This window comes from Ranitomeya variabilis, chromosome 3 (genome assembly GCF_051348905.1).
Source record: "Ranitomeya variabilis isolate aRanVar5 chromosome 3, aRanVar5.hap1, whole genome shotgun sequence".
Taxonomy (NCBI): domain Eukaryota; kingdom Metazoa; phylum Chordata; class Amphibia; order Anura; family Dendrobatidae; genus Ranitomeya; species Ranitomeya variabilis.
In genome coordinates this window covers 709,460,090-709,475,489 of record NC_135234.1, presented here as the reverse complement: position 1 = coordinate 709,475,489, position 15,400 = coordinate 709,460,090, and the positions used below count along the sequence as shown (strand labels likewise).

The following is a 15,400-nucleotide window of genomic DNA, read 5'->3' as shown; positions in this document are numbered from 1 at the left end:
CAAAACAAATAGATAGAAATGTAATTATTAAAGGCAAAAACTAAGCTAATAGAAGCATTTTACAACATATATTTCAACACCACAGATATTCCACACAGATTTAACTAAATTGGCAAAGTAATGTGAAGTAATCTTCTACTACTTATTCGAGAGCCTTTTGATAAACGACATTCTTAGTTTTTCCTTCAGGTGCAAAGACAAACAGATTTTTGGCTTTTTCCAACTCTTGAACAGGCCACATAAAGTTGACCATGAGAAAAGCATGGAGATTGTAAATCTAAGCTAGCTGAAGAGCCCGGCGTTGCCTGGGCATAGTAAATATCTGTGGTTAGTTATAGCACCTCACTTCTCTTATTTTCCCATCACGCCTCTCATTTTCCCCATCACATCTCTCATTTTCTCCCTCACACCTCTCATTTTCCTCCTCACTCCTCTTATTTTTCCCTCACTCCTCTCATTCCCCCCTAACACTTGTCATTTCGACCTCACATCTGTCATTTTCCGATCACTCCACTATTTTCCCCTCACTCCTCTCATTTTGCACTCACACCTTTTCATTTTCACCTCACACCTCTCATTTTCACCTCAGTATATACATGTTTGTCATCTCCCTTATATATAGTATACACCTGTATGTCATCTCCTGTATATAGTATATACCTGTATGTCATCTCCCCTGTATATAGTATATACCTGCTGTGTGTCATCTCCCCTGTATATAGTATATACCTGTATGTCATCTCCTCCTATATATAGTATATACCTGTATGTAATCTCCTCCTGTATATAGTATATACCTGTGTGTCATCTCACCTATATATAGTATATACCTGTGTGTCATCTCCTTCTGTATATAGTATATACCTGTATGTCATCTCCTGCTGTATGTAGTATGTACCTGTATGTCATCTCCTCCTCTATATAGTATATACCTGTAGGTAATCTGCTCCTGTATATACTATATACCTGTAGGTAATCTACTCCTGTATATAGTATGTACCTGTATGTCATCTCCTTCTGTATATAGTATATACCTGTATGTCATCTCCTGCTGTATGTAGTATGTACCTGTATGTCATCTCCTCCTCCATATAGTATATACCTGTGTGTCATCTCTCCTGTATATAGTATATATCTGTGTGTCATCTCCTCCTGCATATAGTATATACCTGTGTGTCATCTCCCCTGTAAATAGTATATACCTGTGTGTCATCTCCTCCTGTATATAGTATATATCTGTATGTCATCTCCTCCTGTATTAGACCTCGTTCACACGTTATTTGGTCAGTATTTTTACCTCAGTATTTGTAAGCTAAATTGGCAGCCTGATAAATCCCCAGCCAACAATTAGCTCACACATACACATAATAGACTGGTCATGTGACTGACAGCTGCCGGATTCCTATATGGTACATTTGTTGCTCTTGTAGTTTGTCAGCTTATTAATCAGATTTTTATTTTTGAAGTATAATACCAGACTTGTGTGTGTTTTAGGGCGAGTTTCGTGTGTCAAGTTGTGTGTGTTGAGTTGCGTGTGGCGACATGCATGTAGCGACTTTTGTGAGATGAGTTTTGTGTGGCGACATGCGTGTAGCAACTTTTTGTGTGTCGAGTTGCATGTGACAGGTTAGTGTAGCAAGTTGTGTGCAGCAAGTTTTGCGCATGGCGAGTTTTGCGCGTGGCGAGTTTTATGTGTGGTGCCTTTTGAGTATGTGCAAGTTTTGTGTGAGGCAACTTTTGCATGTGTTGCAACTTTTGTGCATGTGGCAATTTTTCCGCGTGTGCAAGTTTTGCGTGTGGCGAGTTTTGCATGTGGAGAGTTTTGCGCGTGGCGAGTTTTGAGCGGCGACTTTTGTGTTTCAACTTTTATGTGGCGAGGTTGGTGTATGTGTGGTGAAATGTGTGCTGAGGGTGATATATGTGTTTGAGCACGTGGTAGTGTGTGGCGCATTTTGTGTGTGTGTTCATATCCCCGTGGTGGTGTGGTGATTATCCCATGTTGGGGCCCCACCTTAGCAACTGTACGGTATATACTCTTTGGCGCCATCGCTCTCATTCTTTAAGTCCCCCTTGTTCACATCTGGCAGCTGTTAATTTGCCTCCAACACTTTTCCTTTCATTTTTTCCCCATTATGTAGATAGGGGCAAAATTGTTTGGTGAATTGGAAAGCGCGGGGTTAAAATTTCACCTCACAACATAGCTTTGACGCTCTCAGGGTCCAGACGTGTGACTGTGCAAAATTTTGTGCCTGTAGCTGCGACGGTTCAGATGCCAATCCCGGACATACATACATACACACATACATACACACATTCAGCTTTATATATTAGATTGGAGCACCCCAAACATTAGCTATTTGGGGGTCGATATATTAACCCTTTGGTAGAGTTGTTTTTTTTCTCGTGAGTTTTTCTTGTGAGATTTAACCCTCGAGGCTGCTCATAGTGTTGTGTAAGAGAGCCTTATTAGTAAACTGTTTCAGTTATTTGCAGCATTCTCTGAATAGATGCTTTTTGATGTACAAACCACACGGTGTTGAATATTTGTATAAGTGTTTTTTTGGGTCAATGGATTTTATTATCTAAATTAAAAGTTATGTTTTAATATTTCTACAATTATACCTTGGGGAAAGAATAACATGCAATACAAGTATCTGTGCTCTGTCAAAGTCATATACACGTCACACTCTAATTCTACTTCAACCCTGCAAGTATAACGTAGCAGGGTTTTTTGTTTCTTCTGATTTAACTCAGTCTAAACGTTGGGGCCCAGTTGCCGCGGATGTTGGCGTGCAAATTAGAACAGTTGGTGCACTTAGATGAATATTAATGGCAATAGTCTGGGCTGTAGTGTACTTACAGTAAATAGCGCTGGTAGAACCACAAGTCTCAGAAGGGCACTCACTGCGTGTCTCCAACGGTCGGATGGTTCTCTGGGCACCAGCTGGTGGCGGCCGGATTCAGTCCTTTATACGGTGGGAGTGCTGGCAGAACTCTCCAAGTTCTTGATGTAACTTGCTTCAGAGGGTAAAAGAAAGCCGCGCTCTCTCCAGCAGCGCGGGTATATCCGAGGGGACAACAACGCTGCAGCGTAGAGGGATGCAAATCCAACGTGCTCAGTCTCTCACAGCAAGTTGCCGCGCTCACTTTTTTCTCTGCACTCTTGCTTTCACTTTCTGCCTAGCTCCTCCCTCCAAGTCCCTCCTCATCCAATCCAGGCTGTGTCATCTGACTGAAACAAGGGTCCCTAGGAATTGTAGTCCACTGCAGCTCAGGGGAAAATCTGCTAATGTCTGTAGATCCCTGTTTAACAGCAGCTGCAAAGCTCTTCTTAGTGTCTGTAAGTCCCAGTATACCAGTAGCTGCCCTGACAGTTCCCAGTGCAGGTGTTACATATAGAATGCTGTAGCTTAAAATAAAAAATAAGAAGAGGAGAAAGAGGGTGTTAAGTAACACATGACTGCAGCGTCAGACTGCAAAGGATTTGTAGATAGTCTGTGACCATGAGAACCCAATAGGTCTCCATATGAGCTGTATACACAAAACTATTAATATTAAAAAAAAATCTTCTAAAAGTAATCCCTACGTTTCCCCCAATAAAATAATAACACCTACTCACCTCCGGTGCCGATGCTGTTCCAGCTGTGTAGGTACTGGCTCTCCCAAGGCTTGCTTGACATTATGTCACACTATCCCTGCAACCAATCAGTGCAGGTTTCACTCTAATTAAAGAAGAGCACAGCTGAGCTGTTCTGTAAACTGTGGATGTAACCTTAGCCAGCTGCAAGCACAGCTCACCTGGGCTGCTCTTAGCTCTGCTTCCGAAAAGTGGATCCGCAATGAACACTTCACACAATTATAACATCCATTTTACAAATCAGTATTACTACTATTTCCGTAATATAGAAGGATATGATCTTCTCTGTCCCACATGCATGGTTTTACCCAATCAGTTGCGAGGCAGCTTCCAGCACAGCTCAGATGCGCTGCACTTGGCTCTGCTGTGCTTCCTAAAGAACAGTTTAATCATGCACTAAACATCCCCATAAACCACCAATGAACTGTCGAGTTATGAATAGATTGAATAAATTTAGTTTTATAAAGGACACCTTTATAAAGAGTTTGCATAATGTTTTTACACTCACTCATCATTGTACAAAACATAATATTGTAAGGATGCATACAGATGTTGTAGAATAATGTAATAGATAAATACAGTGGCATGTAAAAGTGTGGGCACCCATGGTCAAAATTACTGTTATTGTGAACAGTTAAGCAAGTTGAAGATTAAGTGATCTCTAAAAGGCCTAAAGGTAAATATGACACATTTCAGTTGTATTTTAGGCAAAATAATAAAATATATTGTCATTTTTTACATTTTAAAAATTACAAAGAGGAAAATGGGCCTATGCAAAGGTTTGGGCACCCTTGGATATTTCTGTGCTAAAATAATTTTGACCAAGGTTTCAGACCTTAATTAGCCTGTTAGAGTTATGGCTTGTTTACTATCATCGTTAGGAAAGGTCAGTTGATGCAAATTTCCCAGCTTTATAAAAACCTAGCCACCTCTAACCTTGTGCCAAAATACAACACTCATGGGTTATTCTAAGCAGCTGCTTTGCACTCTGAAAATGAAAATGGTGGTGGTCCACAAAGCAGGAGAAGGCTATAAGAAGATAGTAAAGCTTTTTCAAGTTGCTCTTTTCTCAGTTTGAAATGAAATTAAGAAATGGCAGTTATCAGGAACAGTGGAGGTCCAGATAAGGTCTGGAAAAGCAAGCAAAATTTCAGTGAGAGCTGCTCGTAGGATTGCTAGAGAGGCAAATTAGAACCCCTTCTTGACCGCAAACTTGTTAAATTGTTCACAATAAAAGTTATTTTGACAAGGGGTGCCCAAACTTTTACATGCCACTGTAAGTTATGTAAAAAAAAAAAGAATACTGTTCCCGTTTATGCAAACAGCCTCTTCATATAGGTAGAGGACTTGAACTCTAGTGCCACCTATTGGATGTAGAATCCTAAATTTCAATATTGAATCTTTAGGCAGCCTTGTAGGATAAGAAGCCAAATCAGAAACCCCAATTGCAGACATGTGTTACAGGGTGTTTTCCCATCCTCAGTGCAAAGCAGGAGTCCTTATTTGGTTGCATAAGTGGCGTCTGACTGTGGGTATAAGGGGGAACATTACTCTTTGTGTGGAGTGACATGCCAGCTTAAAGGGGGTATCCGGGACTTTACAAAAAAAATGTACTTCAGCACTTAAAGGCTGGTAATTGCAAGTGACCTGTCTGTAGTGCATGGCGCCGTTCTTCCCCGGCACAGAGCGGTCACAGACGGCTCTTGCCGGGGACGCAGAATCCTCCGCTGACGTCACATCTACAGAGCGAAGCCTTCTCTTCCGTTCCACTCTGTCAACAGGGCGGGACGTCCGACATCATTCTAATTGACAACCAGATCCCCGCTGCCTAACTGTCAGTCAGAATGACGACGGAAGTTCTGCCCGTCACGTTAGCAAAGTCATCTGAATCCCCGGCAGTTACGGTACCTGCCTGTTGGTGCTTAGGTACATTTTTTGTTTTTTGTAAAGTTCTGGTTACCCCCTTTAAGGAGACTTATATGCCATGCAATGAATTTAAATATGCAAATAGCCTCTTCAAAAAGGAAGAGGACTTGTAAAAAAAAAGAATTTCGACAGACTCGACACCAATCCAAAACAGTGTTCATAAACACCAAAACAAAACCCCATACAATTTGTGCAATACCAGTGTAGAAAAATAATAAGGGGGGCACAATTTGAAATGTATTTTTGTGGTTGGTTATGGTCTCCATAAAATTAAAAAAACAGACAAGTATTTCATTTTTTTCTTTACGTTTCCCTCTAATGTTGGCAAACAAATCCCCTGAATATAAAAATGACATAAACATTAGGACCCACGAATCCCCCCAAAATAGAGGAAAAAATAAATTGAATAACTGCAAAACATTTGGAGCTGTTTAAACCGTGTATATTAAAAAAAAAAACACAAATGTGCCGGGCCACGAAGAGGGTAAAGAATTCCAGGGTCGGGATAATTAGTAGGTGACTGAACACATTTCTGACCAAATGTTATTAAATTTTTTTTTTGCCTTTCACCAATCATGGAGACACCTAGGCCTGTATGATAATTGTTGTTTTTTTTTAATTGAAACCCTTTGCTTCACTTTATATTCTAGATTAATTTTGAACAATCAAAATAGTTGCAGGAATGTTCACAATGGTCAAGATTATGTAGCGCCCCCACTGCCGCAGGGCCGAGGGGTACCCGGTACCGGGCCTCTGAGTCCCTGCTCTGGGATTGTCACGGTGGCTAGACCTGGTCCGTGACCCTGCTGAGGGGCGTACAGTAATAGATGTGGATAGTGGTGGTGGTGCGGTGCAGTAAATAACGAGGACACCAGGTTGCAGTCTCTTTACCTCTTTACTGAAGGTCTCTGGGTCCTCAGTCCGGAATATGGTTCACCAGGCTGCGCAAGTCCGGCCGGTCCAATGGCACCTCCAGAGTTCTCCTTGCAGGTGGAAATCTGTGCCTTCCTGCTAGCGCTATGTGTTGTGGTCCTCCCCTGCTGTGCTTACGGGATAGTCCCCACAACTGTTGTGTCTGTTTCTCGTGTTCCCTCACAACTCGATTAGATGATCTTCTGCTAATCTTCCGTCCCTCCCAGGTGTTATGGTTGGGACGCACCCGTATGACGGGTAGGCTCGGAGCTCTTCCCGGGACCCTAGAGTCGCCCCTCTCCACAGGTTGCCCCCTATGTCTGCGTAGGTGATTTAAGTGAGACAGCCCGCCTGTGACTGACTGTCCTGCCGTTGGTTTGAAGTATGGCTTAGAGCTCTGTACCTCCTCGGCGTTCCGGCCGCCGGTTGTTTACGCCTCAGTAGGATGTTGCCTCGATCTTACAGCACGACTCCTACTGGTATTCTCCTTCTTGCTTTGATCTCGTTTCTCACTCAGCACAATAAATCTCGCTTCTTGTCCTTTCTTAGGGCACCGCCACTATGAAGTGCAGGCGCGGTCCCGTAGCTTTCTCTCTGTTTGCCAGGCCTCTGTCAGGATCCCACCCCTGACAGGGACCCTACTGAATCTTCCCCTGCAACACCCTCTGCCACAAGGTGTTGCCTGGTTCCAACCCAGTCAGCTTTCTTTCTCACTTCCTGCCTAACCCCCAGTTTTACCAGTATGTGAGGAGTGGCCTAATGAATAGTACCCTTAGCTCCCCCTGGAGGCCCGACTGTGAAATGTATTGGTGTATGTGATACCTGGTCAGATGAACTCCTTCAGTGCCATCAGACGTACCATAGCCCCCCTTAGTGGCGGAGCCACAGTACTGCAACGACCAGGACTCTGGGGCGCTGCAATTACATAAGCAATTACTTGAGCAATCTCTACAAAGGTTCTCCACCCTCGAAAGAAAAATAAAACTGACTTGTTTTGTAGTCCCAGACGAAGCCATGCCGAAGGCTATTCACTACGGATTCTTATCTCGTGTACATCTGTCATTCATCAACTATCTCTGCATTTTTGAAGGATAAGTTTCGTTTCTGGCTTATGCTTATGACTTCCTGTAAATCAGCAGTCTTTTCCTTCTATTTAAATGGAGATACCTGTATTATATAATGCTGTAGCTTAAAATAATCCCTATGTTTCCCCCAATAAAATAATAACACCTACTCCCCTCTGGTGCCGATGATGTTCCAGCTGTGAAGGTACTGGCTCTCCCAGGGCTTGCTTGACATTGTTATGTCACACTATCCCAGCGACCAATCAGCGCTGGCTTCACTCTCCCATCCTTTGGGTTGATCTATCTTTAGGGGGTAAAATGGCAGATTAGGGAAGGCATCATGTAATATAATTCATATTTATCATGCATATACAGAATATATTTAGTTTGTCATGAAGGTTACCATTCTCTCTATGGTTCTTGATGCCTATTATATGCCTAGTAGGTAATTTAAGACCCATTTACACAGACCGATCATTGGCCAAATTATCGATCTTAGGATCGCTCATTTACATGTTTACATGGCAGCAATCATCTGACCAAGTGAGCAAACGCTTGTCATTAGTCGCATCTTTCATGTCAACATTAAAACTGTTTGTTTTTTGCACTTTCACGTTGATTGCCGCATGTAAATGGAAGTTTACTTGTCAGCGCTTACTACAGGCCGAGTATGCACCCGTGTAAATTTTTCTTTCATAAATATCTTTTTGTCTTCAGACTTTCTCAGCCTGGAAGTTACCGCATGAGGAGAAGAGAATCTCACAGGACAGCCGTTCTCCATGGATTCAACCTCCAACAATTGAAGAGGTACAAAAAGTCATGAGGTCCCAATATCAGTCTACATATAAAGAGGACTACTTAGGAACGCCACAAGGTAGGTGTTGGATGGTTGTTCACCATATACAGCTAATAACCATTTATTAAATGTCACACCTCAATGATAAATTTGGCACAAATGACCCCAGTACAAATCAACCTTAACGAGTAGTGAAGCATGGGTGACAGCGGCCTGAGGCAAGGCAAGAATTATGCCTCCTAACCCAGTAGTAATGACCTGAGAGTTTGCTAAGAACCAATAGTGCCACCTTAAAAAGTAGTCCCTAATAATTTAGCACTTAGTGCTTTCTCCACTGCCTCACAGTACACCACTAACTTACATGCCAATTTCGGTGTGACCGACTGACTATCTAATGTCAATGGAGCCAACTCTTTCTGTACACATAATCTTGTGGAAAGAAGAATTGGTCATGTTGACTGACCCTTTTACTCTATCTGATGATTACTACCCTCTCCGCTTACATATACGTTTGGCCGACCTAAGCATGTCTGTGTAGTGGAGGGTCAGGAGAAATAGGGGTCGGCTAAGCAAGTATTTGCCCAACAGCCAACTTATACAGTGGGGAAAAAGTATTTAGTCAGCCATCAATTGTGCAAGTTCTCTCACTTAAAAAGATGAGAGGCCTGTAATTGACATCACAGGTAGACCACAACTATGAGAGTCAAAATGAGAAAACAAATCCAGAAAATCACCTTGTGTGATTTAGCAACATTTATTTTGCAAATTATGGTGGAAAATAAGTATTTGGTCACCTAAAAACATGCAAGATTTCTGGCTCTCACAGACCTGTAGCTTCTTCTTTAAGAGGCTCCTCTGTCCTCCACTCATTACCTGTAGTAATGGCACCTGTTTGAACTTGTGATCAGTATAAAAGACACCTGTCTACAACCTCAAACAGTCACACTCCAAACTCCACTATGGTGAAGACCAAAGAGCTGTTGAAGGACACCAGAAACAAAATTGTAGCACTGCACCAGGCTGGGAAGACTGAATCTGCAATAGCCAACCAGCTTGGAGTGAAGAAATCAACAGTGGGAGCAATAATTAGAAAATGGAAGACATTCAAGACCATTGATAATCTCCCTCGATCTGGGGCTCCACGCAAAATCCCACCCCGTGGGGTCAGAATGATCACAAGAACGGTGAGCAAAAATCCCAGAACCACGCGGGGGGACCTAGTGAATGAACTGCAGAGAGCTGGGACCAATGTAACAAGGCCTACCATAAGTAACACACTACGCCACCATGGACTCAGATCCTGCAGTGCCAGACGTGTCCCACTGCTTAAGCCAGTACATGTCCGGGCCCGTCTGAAGTTTGCTATTATTGAGCAATTGGATTATCCAGAAGAGTATTGGGAGAATGTCATGTCGTCTGATGAAACCAAAGTAGAACTGTTTGGTAGAAGCAAAACTCGTCGTGTTTGGAGGAGACAGAATGCTGAGTTGCATCCAAAGAACACCATACTTACTGTGAAGCATGGTGGTGGCAACATCATGCTTTGGGGCTGTTTCTCTGCAAAGGGATCAGGACGACTGATCCGTGTACATGAAAGAATGAATGGGGCCATGTATCATGAGATTTTGCATGCAAACCTCCTTGCTTCAGCAAGGGCATTGAAGATGAAATGAAACGTGGATGGGTCTTTCAGCATGATAATGATCCCAAGCACACTGCCAGGGCAACAAAGAAGTGGCTTCATTAGTAGCATATGAAGGTCCTGGAGTGGCCTAGCCAGTCTCCAGATCTCAACCCCATAGAAAACCTTTGGAGGGAGTTGAAAGTCCGTGTTGCCCAGCAACAGGCCAAAAACATCACTGCTCTAGAGGAGATCTGCATGGAGGAATGGGCCAACATACCACCAACAGTGTGTACTAACCTTGTGAAGACTTACAGAAAACGTTTGACCTCTGTCATTGCCAACAAAGGATATATAACAAAATATTGAGATGAACTTTTGTTAATGAACAAATATTTATTTTGTACCATAATTTGCAAAATAAATCAGTAAGCAGGTTACTTGAATGCAACAGCGCAGACAATGAGGAGACAGTGGCACTTAACTAACACTATTTATTTAACTAATACAAAATGGAAAATCTATTTATAACAAAATATTGAGTTGAACTTTTGTTAATGACCAAATACTTATTTTCCTCCATATTTTGCAAAATAAATCTTGCCAAATCAGACAAGGTGATTTTCTGGATTTGTCTTCTCATTTTGACTCTCATAGTTGTGGTCTACCTATGATGTCAATTACAAGCCTCTCTCATCTTTTTAAGTGGGAGAAATTGCACAATTGGTGGCTGACTAATTACTTTATTTCCCCACCCACTGTATGTATGGGCAACTTTACTCTTTTTTTCACTGATTGGAAGAGCCCTATTGTCCTAAACATTGATGATCCATATAAACACCCAACAGGAAACCAGCAGAATTCTGAATGCAGCTCTGAATGGGAATGAAGAAGAAAAACTTTTTGGCAAACGTCCATGTCTAGCAGCATAGAATTTGTCAGAGAGCACAAAAATGAGAAATAGCAAAGAAATTCCGCTTCAGAAATGCAGTTATCAGTAAGAGAAAGATCTACACACCCATCGTCTGGCCGCAGTTCACCCCTATAATCCTTGCCACGGGCATCATCTGCAGGGCATAGTTTTTACATATTATGTTATTTGACATGTTTGCATAACAACCGTGTATGGGTTTCCATTTGGTGGGCTAACAAAATAATGTTTGACTAACCTTTTTTTGTGACTGACATCTGCATTTTCATACCAAATTTATAGTATAGAATTTTTTTTCCACTTTTTTTTCCCTCAAATTTTCTAAGGAGTAAATTGTGCAAAAAGTACAACAAATTTTTAGCATGCAGTGTAAGGCTATGTGTGCACGTTGCGTATTTGATGCGTTTTGCTGCGTTTTTTCCGTGCGTAAATGGTCCAAAAACGCAAGGGAATACTTATGCAAGGTAATTCAATGTCAGTCCTGAAGTGTTGTGCACATGATCAGTAAATTTCCGTCTGTATTTGCAGTGCATTTTTTTTCTGCAGCATGTCAATTCTTTTTGCGTTTTTGCCTGTGTTTTTGACCCATTGAATGCACAGAAAAAACACATGCAAAAAACGCACCAAAAACACAGCGTATATTTTTCCTCAGCGTTTTTGCTGCCAAGAGATGCAGATATCCTGCAGAAATTTTTGCAAGCAAGTACGCAACGTGCGCACATAGCCTAACTGGGACATCCAAAGGATGAAAAAGTTCTCTGTAGTGTCAGTAATGTCAGGTTGTGGGCAGTATATAGTACGAGTAATCAAGTAATTGCAGGTTGGAGACCAAAAAAATGTAAAAATTTTATAAAAATAAAAGACAATTAATAAAAACAAATGTTTGAATACCCCTCTACTTCCTTTTCCCCCATAATAAAAACAAATAAATTTGGAAATTAAAAAAATTTATATATTTGGTAAGTTCACATATTCAAAACTCACGTCTATTAAAATATGAGAACCCATGGGGTGGGTTTACAGCCACTGCTCACTATGTACTGAGCGGTGACTGAAGCCCCTCTGGCCACACCCCTATCACTAAAAGCTGGAGGCTGCTGAGAGGAATAAAGGTAATTGTCTCCAGGTAGCCAGGCTCTCAGTGCAGAGGCTGTACGGCTTCAGAACACTATCAACCTGCAGGTTAACCTCATATCTAACAGGTTCCCTTTAATGCTGTAAACAGCAAAATTCTTAAAACATTGGTGTTTCATTCTTCCCCTCGCTTGGAAATTTTTTTCTCCCATTTTTCGATACATTATATCATGAGTTAAAAGTACATTTTGTGCTGCAAAAGCAAGCCCTCGTACGTTTATGTGGACAGAAAAATCAAAAAAGTTATGGCTCTTGGAGAAAAGAGAAGAATAAAAGTGGAAAAATTAAAACTGGCCATGACACGTAGGGGATAAAATTAGATGTAAAGACTGTGACCCTAAACCACAGTCAGTACAAGATTACATTGCTACATTTCAGTAACATAATAGAGTTCAGGTTTCACGCATTTTTCTTTAATACAGTATTGATTACTCAACATCCTAATTCTTATTGTTTCCTCTTCTGCTCACATACAGGTTATCAGGTGAAATATGCTCTCGACACGTCTTCAAACTGGAGAAATGATGTTCCAAAGACCCTGGCCACCGAATCAAGGTTTAATTATCAAGTCCAACCTCGTTGTCCTAAACTGGATGATTTCACTAGAAAGTATGGGTGTTACTCAAATCGACATCTTTCAGCTAAAGGGGTTGGTAAGTTTCTTTGTTGTAACCTAGAAAAGGGACGCAAAGCTTCCTACCTGGGGACAGAGCAGCAGCTTAGGCCACTGATGATATCAACTGCAGCAAAGTTCTTTTTGATAATCCAATTAGGCTTAACTCCTTCATGACCGGAGGTATTTTCGTATTTGCGTTTTCGTTTTTTGCTCCCCTTCTTCCCAGAGCCATAACTTTATTTTTCGGTCAAAATGGCCATGTGAGGGCTTGTTTTTTGTGGGACAAGTTGTACTTTTGAATGACACCATTGGTTTTAATATTTTAGCATATTGTGTACTGGAAAACGGGACAAAAATTCCAAGTGCCGTGAAATTGCAGAAAATGTGCAATTCCACAGTTGTTGTTTTTTTTTTTTTTCTTTACCATTTTCACTAAATGCTAAAACTGACCTGCCATTATGATTCTCCAAAAAAAGGTGTCATTTTCCGAGACTTGCAGCATCTCCATTTTTCATGATTTGGGGCTGGGTGAGGGCTTATTTTTTGCGCGCCAAGCTGACATTTTTATTTATATAATTTTGGTGCAGATACGATCTGTTGATCGCCCGTTATTGAATTTTATTGCAATGTAGCGCGACCAAAGAAAGGTAATTCTGGCATTTTTACTTTTTTCTCTTTACGCCTATTATCATTTGGTTTTATTCTATTTGGCGATTCTGAACGCGGCGATACCAAATATGTGTATGTATTTTTTAAAATTTTATTTTGAATGGGGCGTGATTTGAACTTTTTTAAAAGATTTTTAAAAACATTTTTTTTACTTTTTGCATGCTTCAATAGTCTCCATGGGAGACTAGAAGCTGCAGTTGTCCGATCGGCTCACTTACTGTGAGCGCCAACCACCGAGCGGCGCACATAGCAATTCGGCTATGACAACCCTAAACGTCTGCTGGAGACCTCTGATTGTCTTGCCAACCCATCAGTGACCCACAATCACGTGACGGGTCACCGATGGACGGGATTTTCGGTGCACTTACTGGAAGCGCAAGTTAATTGCCGCTGCCAGAGATTTACAGCGGCATTTAACAGGTTAACAGCCGCGAGTGGATCATGATTCCTCCCGCGGCTGTTAGAGGCACGTTAGCTGTGCAAAACAGCTGACACGTGAGCGCCGGAGCCCACATCAAAGGGAGGGATTTTGACGTGGGCATACTATTAAACCCAACGTGGAAAGGGGTTAAAGGAATTGTCCGTGCAAAACATGCTTTTTAACTAAGGGCTGGATTGTTAAATAACAAAACAAATCATGCTGTCACCTTCCTGGATCTAGCACAAGCCCATCCGGCATCCATTCTATTTGCTCAGAACAATCAAATTAATGATCGTTCTGTGCTCGTGGAAAGGCAGTAAGCCTTTCTATACAGTCTGTTAAACAACTGCCCATCTGTTTGCATGTAGCCGATCGGTGGTTATTCAATTACCTCGAAGAACCAGTGTAAATCCACCATAACTGTCCCACTGAGCCCTCTCTATAAGTAAAATACCAGCTCGATAAGTACCCTGGTAGTAAGAAACTGCCGGTTTCCACTTATCTAGAGGGCACCTTGAATATAACCTCTAGCTAATGGCATGTCTGCACATAAGTGAATGGAAGACCCTTCCCATAGACAGCACATAGCCTAAAGGTGGTGTTATTTAATTTTCCCTGACATTTTAGTTCCTGCGGTGACATATTCTCATATTCGTAACCAAGAACATAAGAAGCAGCTGACCACGTATCAGAGGCATTTCGGAAGGAGCTTCGTTGACCTTTCAGCGCTCGCGCATTCACTGAGTCCTGAGGAAGCGGCGCGTTATCTGCAGACTGTTCCTAATGAAGGTAACTCGTGACTCCGTCACCTATTGGAGAACATTTGCCGCCATTTCATGGGCCTTATTAAATTATTCTCTCTTTTTCTTACTATTAGAAAGAACAAGGCTGGAGAAGCTTCTGAAAACCTTCCATGCTGCTGACAATCAACACATGGAATTAATGTCAACACAAATAAAATTAAGTGGTCGTTAGCAAGAAGATGGGAGCTGACAACCCTGATTCTACTGCTGACAATTATTTCACGTGTTCTGACCCAAAGGTTGAGTTACAAGGGTTGTCTCAGGACAAATAGTGGTCACATATTGCTACGATGTACCATCAGTGTCTGCTTCATGGGCTCTGACCTGTTTGCCCTCGCTGACCACTAGGATGAAGTAGCAATGGTGCTACAAAAGCACCGTGCCACAAATTCTCCTGGCTTTCTCGAGGTTGTATTGCCACCACTAGAGTGAGTGACGATCTAACTTCTAGAGATGCAAAATAAAGTGGCACGGCGCCTTTCTAGAGTTCCTGCTCTTTTAATCTGGCCACCAGTAGGGGTTCCAACCGTCTGACCCTCCAGTGATCCGACATTAAAGCGGTTGTCCAGCTTCACTGACTTTTGCATTGAAAGTTGAAGCTGATGATGATATTTGGAGCCGATAATGCCACCACCCAACACACCTGCGGAAAAGTGATCGCAATATCTACCGATAGTACAAGTGCCTAGGTAGATTTTGGGGTTCATAACATAATCGGCATGGAAGTGAACAGCATTGCGTACCCTTATAATAGCACGTACGCCCAATATGTCATCAGAGTTTTTAACACAACCCCTTTAAAGGTAACTTTCCTCTGAAATTAGAAATTATCTGGAAGTCATCTCTTCAACTCCTACAAAGTTTATATTC

At 41.9% G+C, this 15,400-nt stretch overlaps 1 protein-coding gene across 1 annotated transcript in view; it reads left to right on the top strand.

Annotated features, from left to right (window-relative positions):
- Positions 1-14,729, top strand: part of TEX26 (testis expressed 26) — a 51,867-nt gene extending 37,138 nt beyond the window's left edge. The window contains exons 5-8 of the mRNA XM_077298267.1: positions 8,257-8,413; positions 12,498-12,674; positions 14,355-14,516; positions 14,605-14,729. Of these exons, the coding sequence (XP_077154382.1) occupies positions 8,257-8,413; positions 12,498-12,674; positions 14,355-14,516; positions 14,605-14,702 (594 nt within the window). The 3' untranslated portion in view covers positions 14,703-14,729. The remainder of the gene's footprint in view (positions 1-8,256; positions 8,414-12,497; positions 12,675-14,354; positions 14,517-14,604) is intronic.
- The last annotated feature ends 671 nt before the right edge of the window (positions 14,730-15,400 follow it).